Raw genomic sequence first — 16408 nt, forward strand, 5'->3', positions numbered from 1 at the left:
TACACCATATTTGTGAAAGATATGGCGACTTTATCTCTAATACGAGTTTGGTTTAGTATTAGTGAAAGGATTGGATTTCGGGAGGACGTGTGGTGGAATACTGTTCCTTTCGTGATCTATTTTCCTAGACTTTATTGTTTGTCTAATTCTAGGTGGTTTTTTCCATGAATTGTAGTGTCTTCCTTTTGAAATTCTATTGATTGAGGTTTTCGTTTTTCCTAAAATCTTAATGATAGAGATGTGGAGGAATTCTCTTCTTTGATTTCAATCATTGATCTTATCTCCCTATCTTACATGGAAAAGGATGACCGATCTTGGTCCCTTAATTCTTCAGGAATTGTTTCTTGGGAGTCTTTATCTGAGAGGTTGATTGATGATTGTCATTTATGTAGGCTGATTATTAGGCATTTAGCTTAATGGCTGATTAGGTTGTTAGCTTAGATTAAGGTCTAACTTATAGAGCTGATTACCAGAACAATTTATGTCTTGGAATCCTATATAAATCAATATGCCCCTTTCATTTGAAATATGGAGCACAACAATTCTTCCTTTCTAAATTTTTCTTTTCAACATGTTATCAAAGCTATATATATATATATATATGCTTCTGAGACCTAAACCCACTGCTACACTTATCCTACTTTGAGCACACAAAAAAAAGAAAAGAATGGGCAGCAACTTCTCTCGCGTTACCATGTCATAGATTCCACTAAATCTTGTTCGGATCCCATCTCAATCTTGTCTCCCTCATATCTCATCTCCCTTCTCATCTCGCTCCAGTCCCATCTCAGTTCTCAGCTTGATTTACTTCAGTCCCTATGGGTGACAAACAGACAGCAAGACTCCCTCTTCTTCAGCTTTATGACTAGCACAAGATTGAAGGGCCCTAATTACCTTCATTCGGCCCAAGCTGTCCAAGTTTTTCTGAAAGCTCGCAAACATGCTTTGATTCTATTTGTAGCAAGCTGGAGTTGTCGATAGCTACGCTCCAGCTTAAAGGGATAAAATTCGAAAATGGAGGTTTTCAAAAATATTTTGTTATTTAAGAATGTTTATGTTTTAAATAAATTATTTTAAAGTTGACTTTATTTGATCAAATTAAAGGTTTTAGTTTTTAAACAAGATTTTCATTTATTTGGATAGAGCACAAGACTACGAGCACATAGCCATGAACGGTACCCGAATCGGAGTTAAGGTTAACAAATTACGGTGGTTTTAACTTGAAGGGCAATTTTGTAATTCTGTGACTTAGGGTTTGTGAGGTATAAATGTTGTTATATGCATGCACTTATGCAAATCGTTTTAGTAAACGTATTGTGTATATTTCTAATATCAATGAGCAAACTTTTCTTTTATGTTTCATCCTTCATATATATACTATATCCTTATATATGTGTATATGCATAAAAGAGGTCCATGATTTCTTGTTAAAAAAATAATGTCTTAAAGAAGGTAGGACAGTGAGACTTATATCTCTTAGTACTTGAAGTCTAAACAGTTCTTGGTAACAAGATTGATAACTGGACATATCAATCCCGTGAAGCCAGCATGATCTATCTCTGCTTAACGTCTAGGATAATCGGTCTCAGATTATTGGTGTAGAGACACTAGGAAAAGATCATGGGTGCCAATAAATGGTTCACTGAATGTGACCGATATAACAAATACATGTTCTGGATTACACACACTTCAACAAGTTTTCGTTAAGTCTTAATAATACAACTGGTCACTAGACTTGAGACGCCACAATTGTCCTATGCGTTCGGTCGCTATGCTTTGACTCATAAGGTTAGATTTCTATAGTTTAGTTAAAGATGTTGATTGGGTATAGTCACTGATGTATTGGGGCATGTGTGTGTTCAACACAAAATCTATCACTCCTAATAATAGGGGAGATGTTTCAAGAGACAACATATATTTAGATTCATGAATCTTTGCCCAAGTAGTACTAGATTATTGAGCTCATTTTATATATAATTTTTATCCTTAAAACCTTACATTTTTGTCAATAACTTTTAGCATTTTTAGTGTTTTACTTCTTATTTTTATTATTTAGTCGATTAGTAGGTTTATTAGTTTTTTGTTTCATTTCCTATGTTTTAATGTTTTATTAGGATTTATTTTAGTTTATTGTAATTTTAATTTTATTTAATTTTTAATTTTTAATTATTGTATTTTTATTTTGTAGGACTTGAAATGAGAAGCCCAAAAAAATAAAAGAGGAAAATGGCCCAAAATGTTGAAGAGAAGCCCTTCCTAAGTCACCGGCCCAAAATGGAAGGAGAAGAATTGAAGATGGAGAAGCCCACTTGCGCAGAAGCGCAGCCCAAACAAATGAAAGCTGAAGAGTCATCCAGCTGCCTTTCTTTTCTTCCGCCCGGCAACAAGCAATCAATTTGGTTTGATCAATCATTCCTTCAAGCAAAGCCGCCAAGCTTCAAGCCGCCCCCATTTCTTCTTCTCTCTCTCTCACGTTCTCCCATGTGATCGAGCCGATCTTACAAAGCCAAGCCGCCGGTTGATGTGCAAGTTGATATTAATTAATCACTCTTCCCTCCACTCAGCAATTGACACGTGGCACTCTCTATCAGCTTCCTTTACTCTGCGGCTTCTTTTGGATGATTAATCTCTCTCACTGCCAATCAGCCTTGGACACATGGCGTGGGCAAAGCTGTTGACAACCTTTTTCCAGCCTTCTTCCGCACTCCTTCTCTTCTCTCTATACATATCTCATCCCAGCCAATTAGTATATGACACGTGGCGATGCAAAACTCTTCTCACAGCTGCCACCAGCTTTTGTGCTGATCATTTCCTCATCACATGACATTGTCTTTGCCTATTTAAATGAGCCTCCTTCATATTTTTTACTCTATATTTTAATTTTATATTTTTTTCTAGTATTATCTTAAGATTTCTCTCTCAAGCCCTTTAATTATAATGTTTGAGAGAGAATATGAATGTAATTTTCTTGCACTTTTAATTAATGAAACTTTAATTTATGTTTCTATTCTCTCTTCTTTCCTAATTTTTTATTTAGTTTATGTCTTTTATTTTATGTAGTTCTTTACTTTATGGTTAGTAGTGTTATTTATTTTCTTGTTCTTTAAATTACATGCTTATTTATTTATTATTTTTATTTAAAATCTAATCTCATGGGTGGTCACTAAACCCCCTTACCTTGGTAAGAGGGAAACACTACCATGAATATTATTAAGTGAGATTTTTATGTTAATTTCCCCCTTGTTTAGATCCTACAAGCTCTAGATTTTGATATTAAAATGAGAAAGATATCATCTTTCACCCATAATGTTATATATTATGGGTAGCTAGATCATCTTTCCACATTTTAGCTTTATGGTTAATCTTTTAAAACACAAACTTTTTTGAACTCTAATTGTTCTTTAGTTTTTGGTTCACTTGGATTGCTTAAAGTTTGTATTTTATAAGTAAAATCAAGATTTATCATATAAATCTTCAATTTTTGTGCTCAATTCATATTTATTTTTGTAAGAGGGCATCAAGTGACTCTTGGGTGCCCTCCTTTTTGGAAAATTACTAAAAATCTCACTTAATATGTTCATAAGTGGCATAGAACCCTGACCTTGGTTCTTATATCGTTGTTTAGCTTCTAAAACCAAAAAGTTGTTATTTTTCTTTCTAGATTTAATATTTAAATTTTGCACCTTTATTTACTTAATTCTCTTTTCATCTACTTTATTTGTTTTTCTACTTTAGTTGCATTTTATTTTAAGTTGCTTCACAAACCAACAAAATTTCCAAACTAGATTAGTTTTTTAAATTAACTTAAGTTTAAGCTTATTGTATCGTTTTGTATCACTCCTTGAGGTTTGACCTCGTTAGTATACTACTAGACTCGTATATTTACGAGTAAATAAAACTTTACAACATAGATCATAGAAACAAGGTTTCATGGTCGAAAAGTGTTGGGTCTCAAAGATATGCTAAAGTTGACGGAATTCCATACCCGACCATAATTCAAGAACATATGATGATAGAGAGACTGTATTGTGTTGCAATCAAAGACAAAATAAGTTCTTCTCTTTTCCAGTTAATCCAGATAATCATAACACTCTGCTAAGTGTCAATCACTACAAGAAATATTGGCTATAGTGATGAAATTTTTAGTGACGAATTTCACATTTATCACTAAACATGTATATTTAGTGACCAAATATATTAGTTCATCCCTAAATGGTTTGGCTGCAAAAAAATTTATTTTGCCTCCTAAATTTTGATTATTAGTGACCAAATATTTGGGGGTTGAGTGACCTATTTTTAACTTGGTCACTAAAGCTCATAGGAAAAATAAAAATGGCTAGGTTACTTCTTATTAACTTGATCAGTAAAGCCTATGAGAAAAATAAAAATACACTGTATTCTATTACAAAAAAAAAAAAAAAAAGACAAGGACCACAAACACACTCCACGCACAACAGAAACCCACACAATTGCTAGAAGACTAATGTGAAGCCCGGGAATTACCAAAAGTATTTTGAGAATTTTCTTGAGACTTTACGGAAAATCTAGAGCTTTTCTAGAATTTATTTTGTGAAGGAAATTTACTTTCCTTCAAGACTGAGAGGTCTTTTGAGTAACACGCCTTCACGAGAAAGGTTTTGTTTGTGTCTAGAAGATCAATGGTGCAGACCTCATATTTTTCAAAATTCGAGAAATTATCCTATGAATTTCAAAAGAATCTTTAGTATTTTAATTTTCTAGAATTTAATTTGGAGTTCCCAAATTTTCTGGAAAATATCAAAGCGAAAAATTGGTGTTTTGACCCTTTAGATAATTAGTACTCACTTAGACAAGTCAGTAGGATTTTTCGATAAATTTTTTCGAGTATAGAGCTATTTTTGACGAATTTTTGAAGAAGGCATAAAAAGTGAGAAACTTGGTGACACGTGGCGTACTGTGATTGGACGACACGCTTTGACCCTAGCCCAGCCATGTCGATCTCTCTTTTGGGCTGCACCTTTCCACTAAGTTTTGAAAGCCCATCTCACAAAACCCAAAGCCCAAAGCCCATTTTCTAGGATATTGTAGAATTCTCTAGAATTCTTATTTTCCTTTTTATTTTCTATTTATTTAATTCCTATTTTTGGATCTAGATCCTTCCATTTAATCTTAGCCACACATTCCTTTTTAAAGCTAGTCATCCATTCACTCACCAACCACCTATAAATACCCCACAATTCCCATCATTTTCATTCACACCATCTTTTGAATTGTAGAACTTCTCTTTCTAGAAATTCTCTCTCTCTCTCTCTCTCTCTCTCTCTCTATTATTGCTTTTTCTCTCTCTAGAATCAAATAAACAAATTTCTATTTTGATCATAACTTGAGTTCTAGAAGTTCAATTTGCGAGCCATTTTTGCCTACATGTACATGGAGCCGAGCACCACCTTCTAGATTCGAAACTATGCATAAATTAAGAATTTCATTTTGAAGCCTTCAGTAGCCCCTTCAACTCTTGTTTAATTTATGCTGAAATTTCATTAGATTTATACTCTTGTTAATTAGATTTTTTTATTTTTTTTATTTTGCTAGTTTAGTTGTACCGAGATTTTGCCCATGTACCATGTTCTACATGTAAGCTCGGAACCCAACTTCTTTAACAGTTGTTTATTTAAGTTGTGATTTTAGATGACACGCTACTTCATTGTTTAACTAAAATTGGATTAATAATATATTGATGTCATATATGTAGTAACTCAACAACGTGTTATCTAAGGGCAGTCAATGAGCATACAAGCGTTGTCAGGCCCCAAACTGGGGTCCTAGCAGAGGCACTTGCCCTAAGAATCTCAGAATACGATACCACGCCTTAGCATCACTATTCCAAGTTTCTTAAGATGAGTTAAGCCTTTTTTTGTTGGAAAATAGATTGGATCAGAGAATAAAGTATATAGTGGAAATCATAAAAACATACTTCAAAATATATTTAAAATAAGCCAACCTAGTAGGGTATTTAAAGTTTTACAAAATAACCTTTAGCACAACATGACATCGGTAAATATCATGTTTATGAAACAAAACCCAAAACGGGATACCAACCAACTATTAGAAAGATGTTCTGAATAATTACAAATTTGAATAAAAAATAGGTAATAAAATGGGTAGAAGACCCAACAAAACAACATGTTAAACATGAAGAAGACCTAAGGATGCCTAACAAGATATACGAGTGCCTCGCCCAATAAACTAGTCAAGATCGTCAACCGGAACGTGATTTGCAATCATAACTCATAGATGATCATAGCTTCCCCTCGGGAGACCCTGGTTGAGTTTGAAAATAGTAAGTAAAATACTTCAAATATAGTCAGAGATAAAACAATTCATAATGATTCACCAACAAACCAATATCAAAGTCTAATAGTTGAAATCCACGAAATCTTTGAGATGAGCATGCAACTTCTTTAAAACGTTTATGGGATCTCAAAATATCATTACCTGATTATTGATCACTAATGGTCAACTATACTTACCGCATCTATACTCGGTAATATAGCGAAAATATCCTTTACCATGGTAATACCTCCTCAAGTCTAGCCTCCCTTCAAGGATAATTCAAATAGCTCATTCGTACTTACCTCTTCCGGAAGTTTAGGGGATCGAAATCCAAGGTCATCGTTTTTTGTGACCCTTTACTCTCGGGTCATCATTAACAATAACAACAAATTCATGCAACATTACAAACAAAAGCGATGCATAGTTCATAAGCAACATATTTATTATCATACATACATGCACAAAATAGTCTCTATAGTCAGGGTGTGAGAATCCTCCTAGCTGGTGTCCAAGCTTAACCTTTATGTACTTCAACAATACCAATGTACTTAAATCTTTCTCTGGGAAATTGGAAATCCAAATCCAACAGAAAACTGACTTTAGTCAAACGGTAAATTCAACAGAGTTTCGGCATGACTTTTTTTTTTTTTTTTTTTTTTTCAGTCATGTCTTCCCAGAAACTTAAGCCGGCAGAGTAACAATAACCCATACTGACCTCGACATTATTAGATTGATTAATTAACTAGTAACTAGTCATGCAAGCAAAGTAAATTAATTCAACTTAAACTTTATTTGCATGCTTTTTAGTAAAACTAATTTCTTTTAGTAATAGCAATTCTATAATTCAATTTAATTTACATAATTAATTAATTACAATTAATCCAACTTTAATCAATTAATAACGTAAATAAATCAAATATTAAGGCAATATTAATTAATCTAATAAATCCAACTTAACTAATTAATCATGCATAAAAAAAACCTTAAAGAGAAAGTAGAGATTAAATGCCTGATTGTAGACCTCCTTAGCTTAATCTTCACAAATGAATTGCTAAAACTCAAAATTAAAGCATAATAAGTAGTTAACTTCAAAATAAAATATCTTAACCGAGCTCAAGAGTATTTTCCAAAGACCTTATCAAGGCGAGCATAAAATTTGGCAGAGTTTCCCCACAACTTGCCAAAATTATTTGTTTGAGATGCTCTTAGGTGCAAAATCCTTAAGGGCACCCAAGAAGACAACCAAAACAATATTTTAAACTTAAAAGACTCCCAACAAGTGATTTGTCTCAAGAAAACTTTGGAAAAATCACAAATTTTTCAGCTGAAGGTGTGGAGTGAAAGAAAGGGGGTGGTTCTCAATTTATAAGCTTGAAAAAGTGGAAAAAACTAGTGTATTTTCGATGTGGGATAAGGAAAAAATAGAACCGAGTTGTGCGGTATCTGTGGGTTGAAAAACGGGTTTTATGTGAGAGAAAATGGTTAAAATCGGCTGGAAAACTAGTCGGGTCGAGAGCGGGTTGATGTCTGAGTGTAAACGGATGATTTGATTGGGAGGCGGGTCTGAAGGCTGACAAAAACGACAAGTCGTTTTGGAGCGAGCGGTGGGGATTTTGTCACTCGCGTCGTTCATGGTGTATGCTTTGGATCTCGTTTGCATTGAAGTTTCTGTGTGAGTGATCGTACGTGAAGGCGTGTTCTTGTGAGTCCAATCTGACGTGATCAACAACTTAGATCGCGCCACATCAGCAATCCGCGTGAAAAATTCTATTTTTCAGATTTTTCTATTTTCTTTTATTTTTTTCCAACTTCAAAAATCCACCAAAAATACATCTGAACTCTGAAAAATCTCCTGAAAATTCATACGGAGTCATGAGACTGAGTACTAATTATCTACGATCTCAAAACATTATTTCGATTTCCAGAATTTTTGTAAAAAACTAACTTCTCCAAATAAAATTCTGAAAAAATCAAATAATAATCTAAAACAATTATCCAATTTTGAAAATCCTTAATTTCCTCGTTCGAACTCCAATTTCGACGAACCAAACATCGTTATTCTCAGAAAAATGAGCTTTATGCCACCAATGTCTAACCATAGTCACTTGGACTTCAAAAAAATTCGTCAATTCTAAAAATAAAACCAAATTCTAATTAAACAAATCAAAAAATTAAAATGGGTCTTACAGGCTTTGGGGACTGGGCCAGAGCTCCTTCAGTTTTCCTATGCACTGACCTGAACACGTTGTAGGTTAACACTGATCAATCTCCTCCATTTAAATTAAACTGAACCTAAGTAGAAACCAAACGGTCTGACATGATTGTCTACCTCGGAGAGCAGGGTCATGTCAAATTAAGAATTCAGAGAAGCCTAGCAGTTACACTAGTGCTGAACCTCTGAATTTTACCTAGTCTTAACAGACAAGGTCGGGGGTACGGTTTGTACGTTCCTAATAGCTGTCGTCGGATTTGGAACTCCAGTTTTCCTAACAGGTACGCAAGGACAGAGTAGACATGGAGACATGCAGAGCTTCCACATTGGTGAAAGGTAGAGAGAAAACACCACGTCCTGGCCGGTTATAGGGTTTTCCCGTATTTTGATAATACTATATAGAATGGATTTGTTTTCAAGTATTGCATGGATTTTGTATGACATACTTGTATGGATTTTATTGTGATTACCATTTGCGACCTGAGAGTAAAAGACCCCAGTGTGGTGTCCTTGGGTTTCGATCATCTAAACCTCATGAGGCGGTGTTTACAGACGGGCTAGTCGAATGTCCTTATGTGGAGGCTGGCCTATGTGGTATTCACTAGGAATAGATACTCTCGCTACCGTATCGATGATTGATTTGATTCCGGTATAGGTAGTTGGCCATTCGTGTTCGATCGACATGTAAGTATTTTGAACTTGACACGTGTTGGTTTTTCACAAAAGATGTGTGAAAACATGCAAAGGTTTTACTCACTAATTATTATTGTGAATATTTTGTTGTGTTGCATTGTTTCACCTTGGTTTTCCTCTCATTGAAGTCATATATATATATATATATATTATACCTTAATTATCATTTTTAAACCTAACTTGGGATTTCCTTGAAGGGAAACAATGATCGTATGTGATGCTTACCCCCTACTGTACTCTTGTGAGTGCAGATTTCTCAGCGAATGATGACTTGGACCAAGGCCGGTGGTGTGGCATCTGTACCTTATCAGTTCCAATTTTAGCTTTAGTTTAATTGTCTATCTAGTTTAGATCATTTCTTTGAATTAGTGGTGGTGCTTTGAACATGTTAGTGTTGATTGGATACCTTGTGAATGATATACTTGCAATTTTGGCCAGTTTGGCAAAACATGTTTGTTAGAACATTATCTTCTTATCTAAACTACTTTGAAATGCATGAAAATGTTTTGGATTAGTTGAGTGTGTGATCAGTGGTAATTGTGATGCTCACCCCTACACAGTTTGTTAAGTTGCAGGAAACCCTTAGGAAAGAAACATGGTTGGCTTTGTGGAGCTCTCGGATAGTGAAGGATGGAGATGTGACAACTGGAAAGATAGACCTCATAGCCCTGACATTCCCTTACCACCCACATTAGAATATATATACAAGTGATGAGGAAGAGGATCCCATCATGAATGAATGTGTTTTTACCCTACACTTTTAATTTCACCTTGATTTGATCCCTTGGCTTAAGAAACTGTTGGTTATTGATCTAAGGAATAGGATGACTCATTACTCTTTATGTCTCTTGTTGCTTTAACTTACACAAATTGGTTTTATGTTTTAAAGGTTTAATGAATTTCTCATTTGTCAATGTTGTTTTTCCCATTAATTTGAAAGCAAGGGTCTATGTTAGTATTTCATAAATTCATTTTAAACTTATAAGCTCACTACTTGAGAATGCTATCACAGGTTATATTTGTTTTGTTAAAAGCAAAAAGTTTACTATGAATTTTGGTTTCAAACTCTAGTGTCAATCAGCTTTACATTGATAATTGGCTTTGGGATGGTTTAATCTCAAGGTTTGTGACCAATGTGGCACTGCCACATGCTCAAAGTGATAGACCCCACTTTGGGGTGTGACACAGGGGAGGGGAGAAGGAAACACTTTTTGTGATTCTGTCTTCTTGTGGCAGTGGCAGTGTCAATTCTTTTGTGTCTTATTGTTGTTTTTCTCTTTCACCCCTACATTGTTGTTTTTTTCTCTCTCAAGTGCTGCGCGTGTGGACTTTGACGACCTCCATTGAGGAAGTGATGGTGCAGTCTCGAGCTTTTCAACTCCTGTGTTGTTTAGTCATTATATATTCTTGGGCATATCATTGATGGTCTTTAACTATCTTTATATACCCTTAGTCATATACTGTATATACATTGAGTCCTAGGGTTGTCTATTTTTGAATGATTGAGTCTGTATAAACAATTTATTTGAAGTTACTCTAGATAGTAGTAGCTTCAGAGGTTGGTTTATTTATGAATTAATTATATATATATTTTTTTTTCCGCTGCAAACTCAAGCACTCTGATCCAACCTATTTTACTAAACCAAAAGGCTTAATTTATTTTGGGATTATTTGAGATTATAACACTGTGTGATTGGTTGTTGTAGTCTTAGATATTCTCAAGATAGGTGCTTTTGTTACATATCCAGGTTTTGGGGTGTGACATCATATCTCTGTGGGTACCTTAATAAATCACATCTCTTTGAGAAATATGATCATTAATATAGTCCAGAAATATGATACAAATGATTTTTTATTGAAACCAAGGAGTTAAATTTTGGTTTCGAGAAAATTAGACAAAAACAACGAAAATTGCTATTAAAATACGAAAATTTTGAATGAAACTTGACCACATGTTTATTTAACATATTATCTACTATATTGATAGAAAAACATTGAAAAAACCAAATTATATAGAAGGTTTCATGTAATATAAGGTGAATATAATGCGCGTTGAAGACAAATACTGTTAAATAAAATTAGTATATTCTTTATACACTATAATCTATACACTAAATCCAAATACTAAACCCTATATACTCTAATATATCTATACTCTATATTCTTTAAGATATAATATAAGATATTAAGATTTAGGCCCTTTAAGGTATTTTTAATTATTTTTTATATAGAAATGTATTAGAATTTAGGGTTTTAAAACAATTAAACAAAACCCCAAACAAAACCCTAAATCTTTATTTTTTCTTTCCAATTTCCCAAAAACCCCAATCCCCAATCAACCCTAAACCTTTGTTTTTTTTTTCTTTCCTTCTTTTTCCTCCCCTTTTCTTCCCATGACTCTCTCTTCCTTTTTTTATTTTCTTTCCTTCCTTTTCCTCCCCTTTTCCTCCCATGATTCTCTCTACCTCTTCCCTCTCATTTCTCTCTCCTAGGCTCCCCTTTTCCTCCCATGACTCTCTCTTCCTTTTTTTATTTTCTTTCCTTCCTTTTCCTCCCTTTTTCCTCCCATGATTCTCTCTACCTCTTCCCTCTCATTTCTCTCTCCCAGGCTCCCAACCCACTGTGCAGCATCTCTTCTCTCTCTTCCCTCTCCCTCGCTCATCTCTTCATCATTCCTCCTTTTCTTCCTCCTTTCCCTCCTAGATCTCCACTATCTTCTCTCTCCTTCCTCCCAGATCTCCTCTCTCTTCTCTGAAAATGGAAAGAGGTTGTAAGACTCAAAATTTGGAGAAATTTTACAAAAAAGTGTGTGCGGGGGTGTTCAAAATTTAAGCGAAAAATAAGGGATATGTGATAAAATTTTGAGACCCCAAAAAAACAAAAAATTTCGGCGAAATTTCATTCCTTGATTGAAACAAATGATTTATTATAGCGCATGCTCTAATGCAAATGAACAGTAAATAAATATGAATGCGGGCGTCCATATAGTGCGGACACGGTGTCGACACACGAAATTGAGATGTATTGTAGCCAGTTGATGATGTGTTGACATCATGTCTACACCATGTCAGCACCCGCATTTATGCTTATTTATTGTTAATTCTTATTAGAGCATGCCCGAATTTATTATGGTACTTCAATGATTTTATTTATACGAAAAATGATTTTTTTAATACTTTATAAGAAAAATTGATTTTATAAATACATATTTAGTACTGGCCCAGCATGAAGAACTTAGTTTGGGTCTTTAAACAAAGGCAATAGAGTAAGCCAACTTGAAGCTTGGGTTTGAGGTTGTAGTGGGATTACGAGAAGTACAGGCCCAAAGTGAATTTACCCACAAGTTCTATCCTATGGCAAAAGCCTTAAGAATAAACCGTATCACATCCACTTTAGGTCCCGTTTGGTTTGCAAAATGTTGTTCTTGAGAATAACACTTATGCAGTATGCACTCTCCGCCGGAAAGTTTCCGGAACGCAAAATTCTGATTGTGTTATGTAACTTATGTTTGGTAATGATGAGAAAATAAACATAAATTTTTTTTATTTTTTTTTTATTTTTTTCATTCCCATATTTAGTTTGTACAAGAATATAAAACAAAAATATTTAGATTTTCCATTATACCTTCATTTATTTTATATATAAAAGATAAATATATGTAATGTAATTGGTATTTTTAATTATTAATAGGGGCAATTTAGTATTTAAAAGTTGTAATTAAGAAATTATTGTCCCATTCCCAAGTCTCAATTTGGCGAGCCAAACAAGACCCTAGACCAAACACTTAGAATTTAGAGGAGATATGGGAAAGGACTGTCGTCACTCGTCACTGTCCTCATTTCTTAAACTACTACACTTTATTGCTTTAAGATTGGTGAAGTGTCTAAATCCCTCTAATGTAAAAATATTAGATGTAGCTTTGTAGTATGTATTTTATATTAAAAAAAAAAAACAAAAAAAAAAACTACGACCATAGAAAAATGAGAAATGAGGGTATCAACTAAAATATACATGCTCTGCCATCTTATGTATTATTTAAAGCATAGTGTACGTTTAAACTGAAGAGAAAAGCCTGTGGTTCTTTTTTTTTTTGGCCACTAAAAGCCTGTGGTTCTTAATTGCTCTAATAAAGTTCAACTACCAATCCCTTGTATTCCCTGGCACTTGGTAACATAGGTCATAGGTGGTAGAGTGGGGTTAGAAACTTAGAAGAGTCTCTAGCATTCGACCAAAAAAAAAAGAGAAAAGTCTCTAGCAAGAAGAGGAATTACCAATCCCTTTCCCTTGTAATAAATGCCCAGATTATCAATAAAGAAACAAGAATTTAGTGATGAAATTCATTAAGATTTGAACTAAAGCCTAGCTAGTTTATAACTGCAAACTCACAGATCAAAATTTGGAGCATTATTGACCTTTTGAGTATTTTCAACTCATGCTTCAATCTCAAACCTTGGACACTTGATAGAGCCCATGGAAATGTCAATCTCAATCAGATTCTCTTCCTCATTCATCTCATTGATATCTGCTAAGAGTTCTCTTAGACCTTGTTCCCTGAAAATGGGTTCTGGCAAGAAATCTGGCAAACTTGTTTGCAGCTTTTCCTTTGGCTCTTCCTCTAGCCCACCTGATTCACTGCCTGGTAGGTTGATCTCAATGAGGCTATCATCATCATCCTCCTCATCAGAGACTGAACCATCAGAAGTTTCAACTGTTTGACCCACATTGTTGGTACACATCCAATTCATGAGATCAAAATTCTCACTTGGTACTGATTCATCACTGAATTCAGCATCTGATGGAACATCAAACAGCTCAACCTGGTAGCCATAAATTGTACCAATTTCATTTTGTTGGGCAGTTTGTGTGACAGTCTCTACCAATTGGTGCAGTCCTTCCACAACCTCTTTTTCAGTCTCCACAGCTGAATGCAGTTCATCCCCTCCCTCTTTTTCATTTTCTAGTAGTACTTCTTGAACTAGTTGCTCTCTAACTTCTTCTTCAGGCAGGTTGTCTTGGCCACAGAGATGATTCCCAACTGGTTTCTCAACCAAAATCACCTTTTTCTTTGTGTTTGTGAGCAGCAAAATAGTTGACAGGATCAAAATTGGAAATGTAACAAGGAAAGGGAAGAACTCAAAGCTTAGAAAGAAAATGAAAACTAAAGAAGGAATTACGACAGCAACACATAGCAGTAAAGGTCTGGCAAAGGAAAATGAGGAACAGAGCTGATTCTTAGCCGTCTGGTCACCCATATGCATAAAATGGAAGAAGCATCAAAGACACAATGGAATGATGTAATAAAACCTCACAGAAAATTTAGCAAACTACAGATGTACAAAGCATAGGACTTGATCTGTGAATGGATTTCTGCAATATAAGAATACAATCAGAAAGAGAGGAAAAGATTGACTGATGATGTTGAAAAGATTATTTAGGCTAGCAAAAGGGACTTTAAGAGTAAAAAAAAAAAGGGCAATTCTCAAACCTTCACTTGCTGCTGGTTTTGTTGCAGATATATCAAAGTAGCCAACCAGAGAAATCAAATAGATCTATGAGGAGTATAAAGAAAAATGAAAAGCAGAACCACTTTCCTTGCACCTGATCTGAGCTTTCAGGGAAATGTTGGGGTCGAATGGCAAAGGGTTTTTTCAAGACTTTTCACTGAAATTTCTAACCCGTCTGACCCTTTTGCACTGTTTCACAAGATAAGGGTACAGGGTCTTCTGATTTTTCTCTTACACAAAACAGCAAACAGTTGGTAAATTTGATTCTCTAGAGAAAAGCAAAAGCCCTCTGTCTCCCATTATATTTTCATTTTTCACTGCGTCAACACTTGGAATTACGGAGTCCATGTGCAACACATATCTGCTCCCCCGTGACACTATGTAATCAGACCCTCCACAGAATAAAGAACAAGCCATGTAACAAAAAACCCATGAACAAAAATGAGCAAGAAAAGTAACCCATTTTGGCAATTAATTTTCACAGTAAACAAACATCAACTAAGAAACTTTTATGGTATTTTCTTTCCTCTACTGTATACGAATTAAGATACTTGAGTTTCTAACCTAACTTTGAAATTCAATTCTACTCATCAAAATAATAGCATTGCTGCAAATTTGTCAGGAGCCCAATAATAAATAAAGAAAAGCACAGTAGACAGAAGTAATTATGACCCATTTTCTGTTGTCTGCTATGAATCACATACATGCTGCATTTCATTCTGAAGCCAGGTTGAGGTTCTAATGGAAGCCCATTTCCTGGCGGAGACCATTTGTTTGCACTTGTCAGGTATCCATTACTTTCACGTTCTCACAAGCAAACATAGATTCACGCATAACATAGTGGGCGTGCTACACCTTGGTGAAAACCAAGGCACCACTACTTCTACTTATTTGCAAATCAACGTAAAAGAGTAGGTTATTATTGGTTATGCAATGAGAGATAATCTTATTTAATTCATCAAATTTAAATCTCTTGTGATTCCATTATTCAAGTACGACAACAGAAAGATATCATAGTTAAGCTCACATTAAATCATGTAAAAAATGAGAAGACAAAGCAACTTCTCTTTAAATATATATGTTGATTTGAACTTTGAGGTAATTAGGCCAATAAAGAAATGCTTTAGAAAAAGTTAATTGCAAGTTGCAACCATTTCCCCCACTTTTGAGCCTTCTAATCATTTCCTCGTGCACCTCATGAAATCATGTACAAAAACTTCCAATATGACCAAGGCTTAAAGATTTCTGTGATGTGCTACCAAAAACAAAAAGTCTTCTGTCGTACGTGTTTTGTGACTTTTGACTAAGCGAACCAAAACTTGATCATCTTGATCGTTAAGCAAAGCCATCATGTAAATCTTAAATGGATTCTTAAGATTTCTGATTTAATTATTGCCCTTGCTCAGGTCCCAAAAAGTCAACAAGCCCATGAAGATACATAAAATCTTAAATCTATAGTGAGGTAATAATGTAGTATAATTATAAAGATATCACAGCTTCGCATGCATCAATTAATTTTTACGTACGTAAATTTCCACGTCTTTTACTGGATATGAGGTTTATTAATCTCATTATGAACACGTATGTATATAACTATATATCATCTACATGCAGTACTGCAGTGCTATTAATTGTTTCTTCAAGATCCAGCAACACTTTTTGCCCTATATATAAATTTGCCTACTGG

The 16408-nt window shown here is 34.5% G+C and overlaps 1 protein-coding gene across 1 annotated transcript; it reads right to left on the reverse strand.

Annotated features, from left to right (window-relative positions):
* Window positions 1-13373: 13373 nt before the first annotated feature.
* Window positions 13374-14913, reverse strand: LOC147299676 (uncharacterized). Its single transcript, XM_086229646.1, has 2 exons — window positions 14703-14913; window positions 13374-14584 (listed from the first exon to the last, which is right to left on the reverse strand). Exon 2 carries the CDS (start codon window positions 14473-14475, stop codon window positions 13648-13650), a length of 828 nt encoding a protein of 275 aa, XP_086085772.1. The 5' UTR covers window positions 14476-14584; window positions 14703-14913; the 3' UTR covers window positions 13374-13647.
* Between the last annotated feature and the right edge of the window lie 1495 nt (window positions 14914-16408).

This window comes from Dryas octopetala, chromosome 1 (genome assembly GCF_963921425.1).
Source record: "Dryas octopetala chromosome 1, drDryOcto1.1, whole genome shotgun sequence".
Classification (NCBI taxonomy): domain Eukaryota; kingdom Viridiplantae; phylum Streptophyta; class Magnoliopsida; order Rosales; family Rosaceae; genus Dryas; species Dryas octopetala.

What these genes read in the sequence shown, in the direction of transcription:
- LOC147299676 (XM_086229646.1), bottom strand. Translation starts at nt 14,475, where the DNA reads ATGCATATGGGTGACCAGACGGCTAAGAATCAGCTCTGTTCCTCATTT.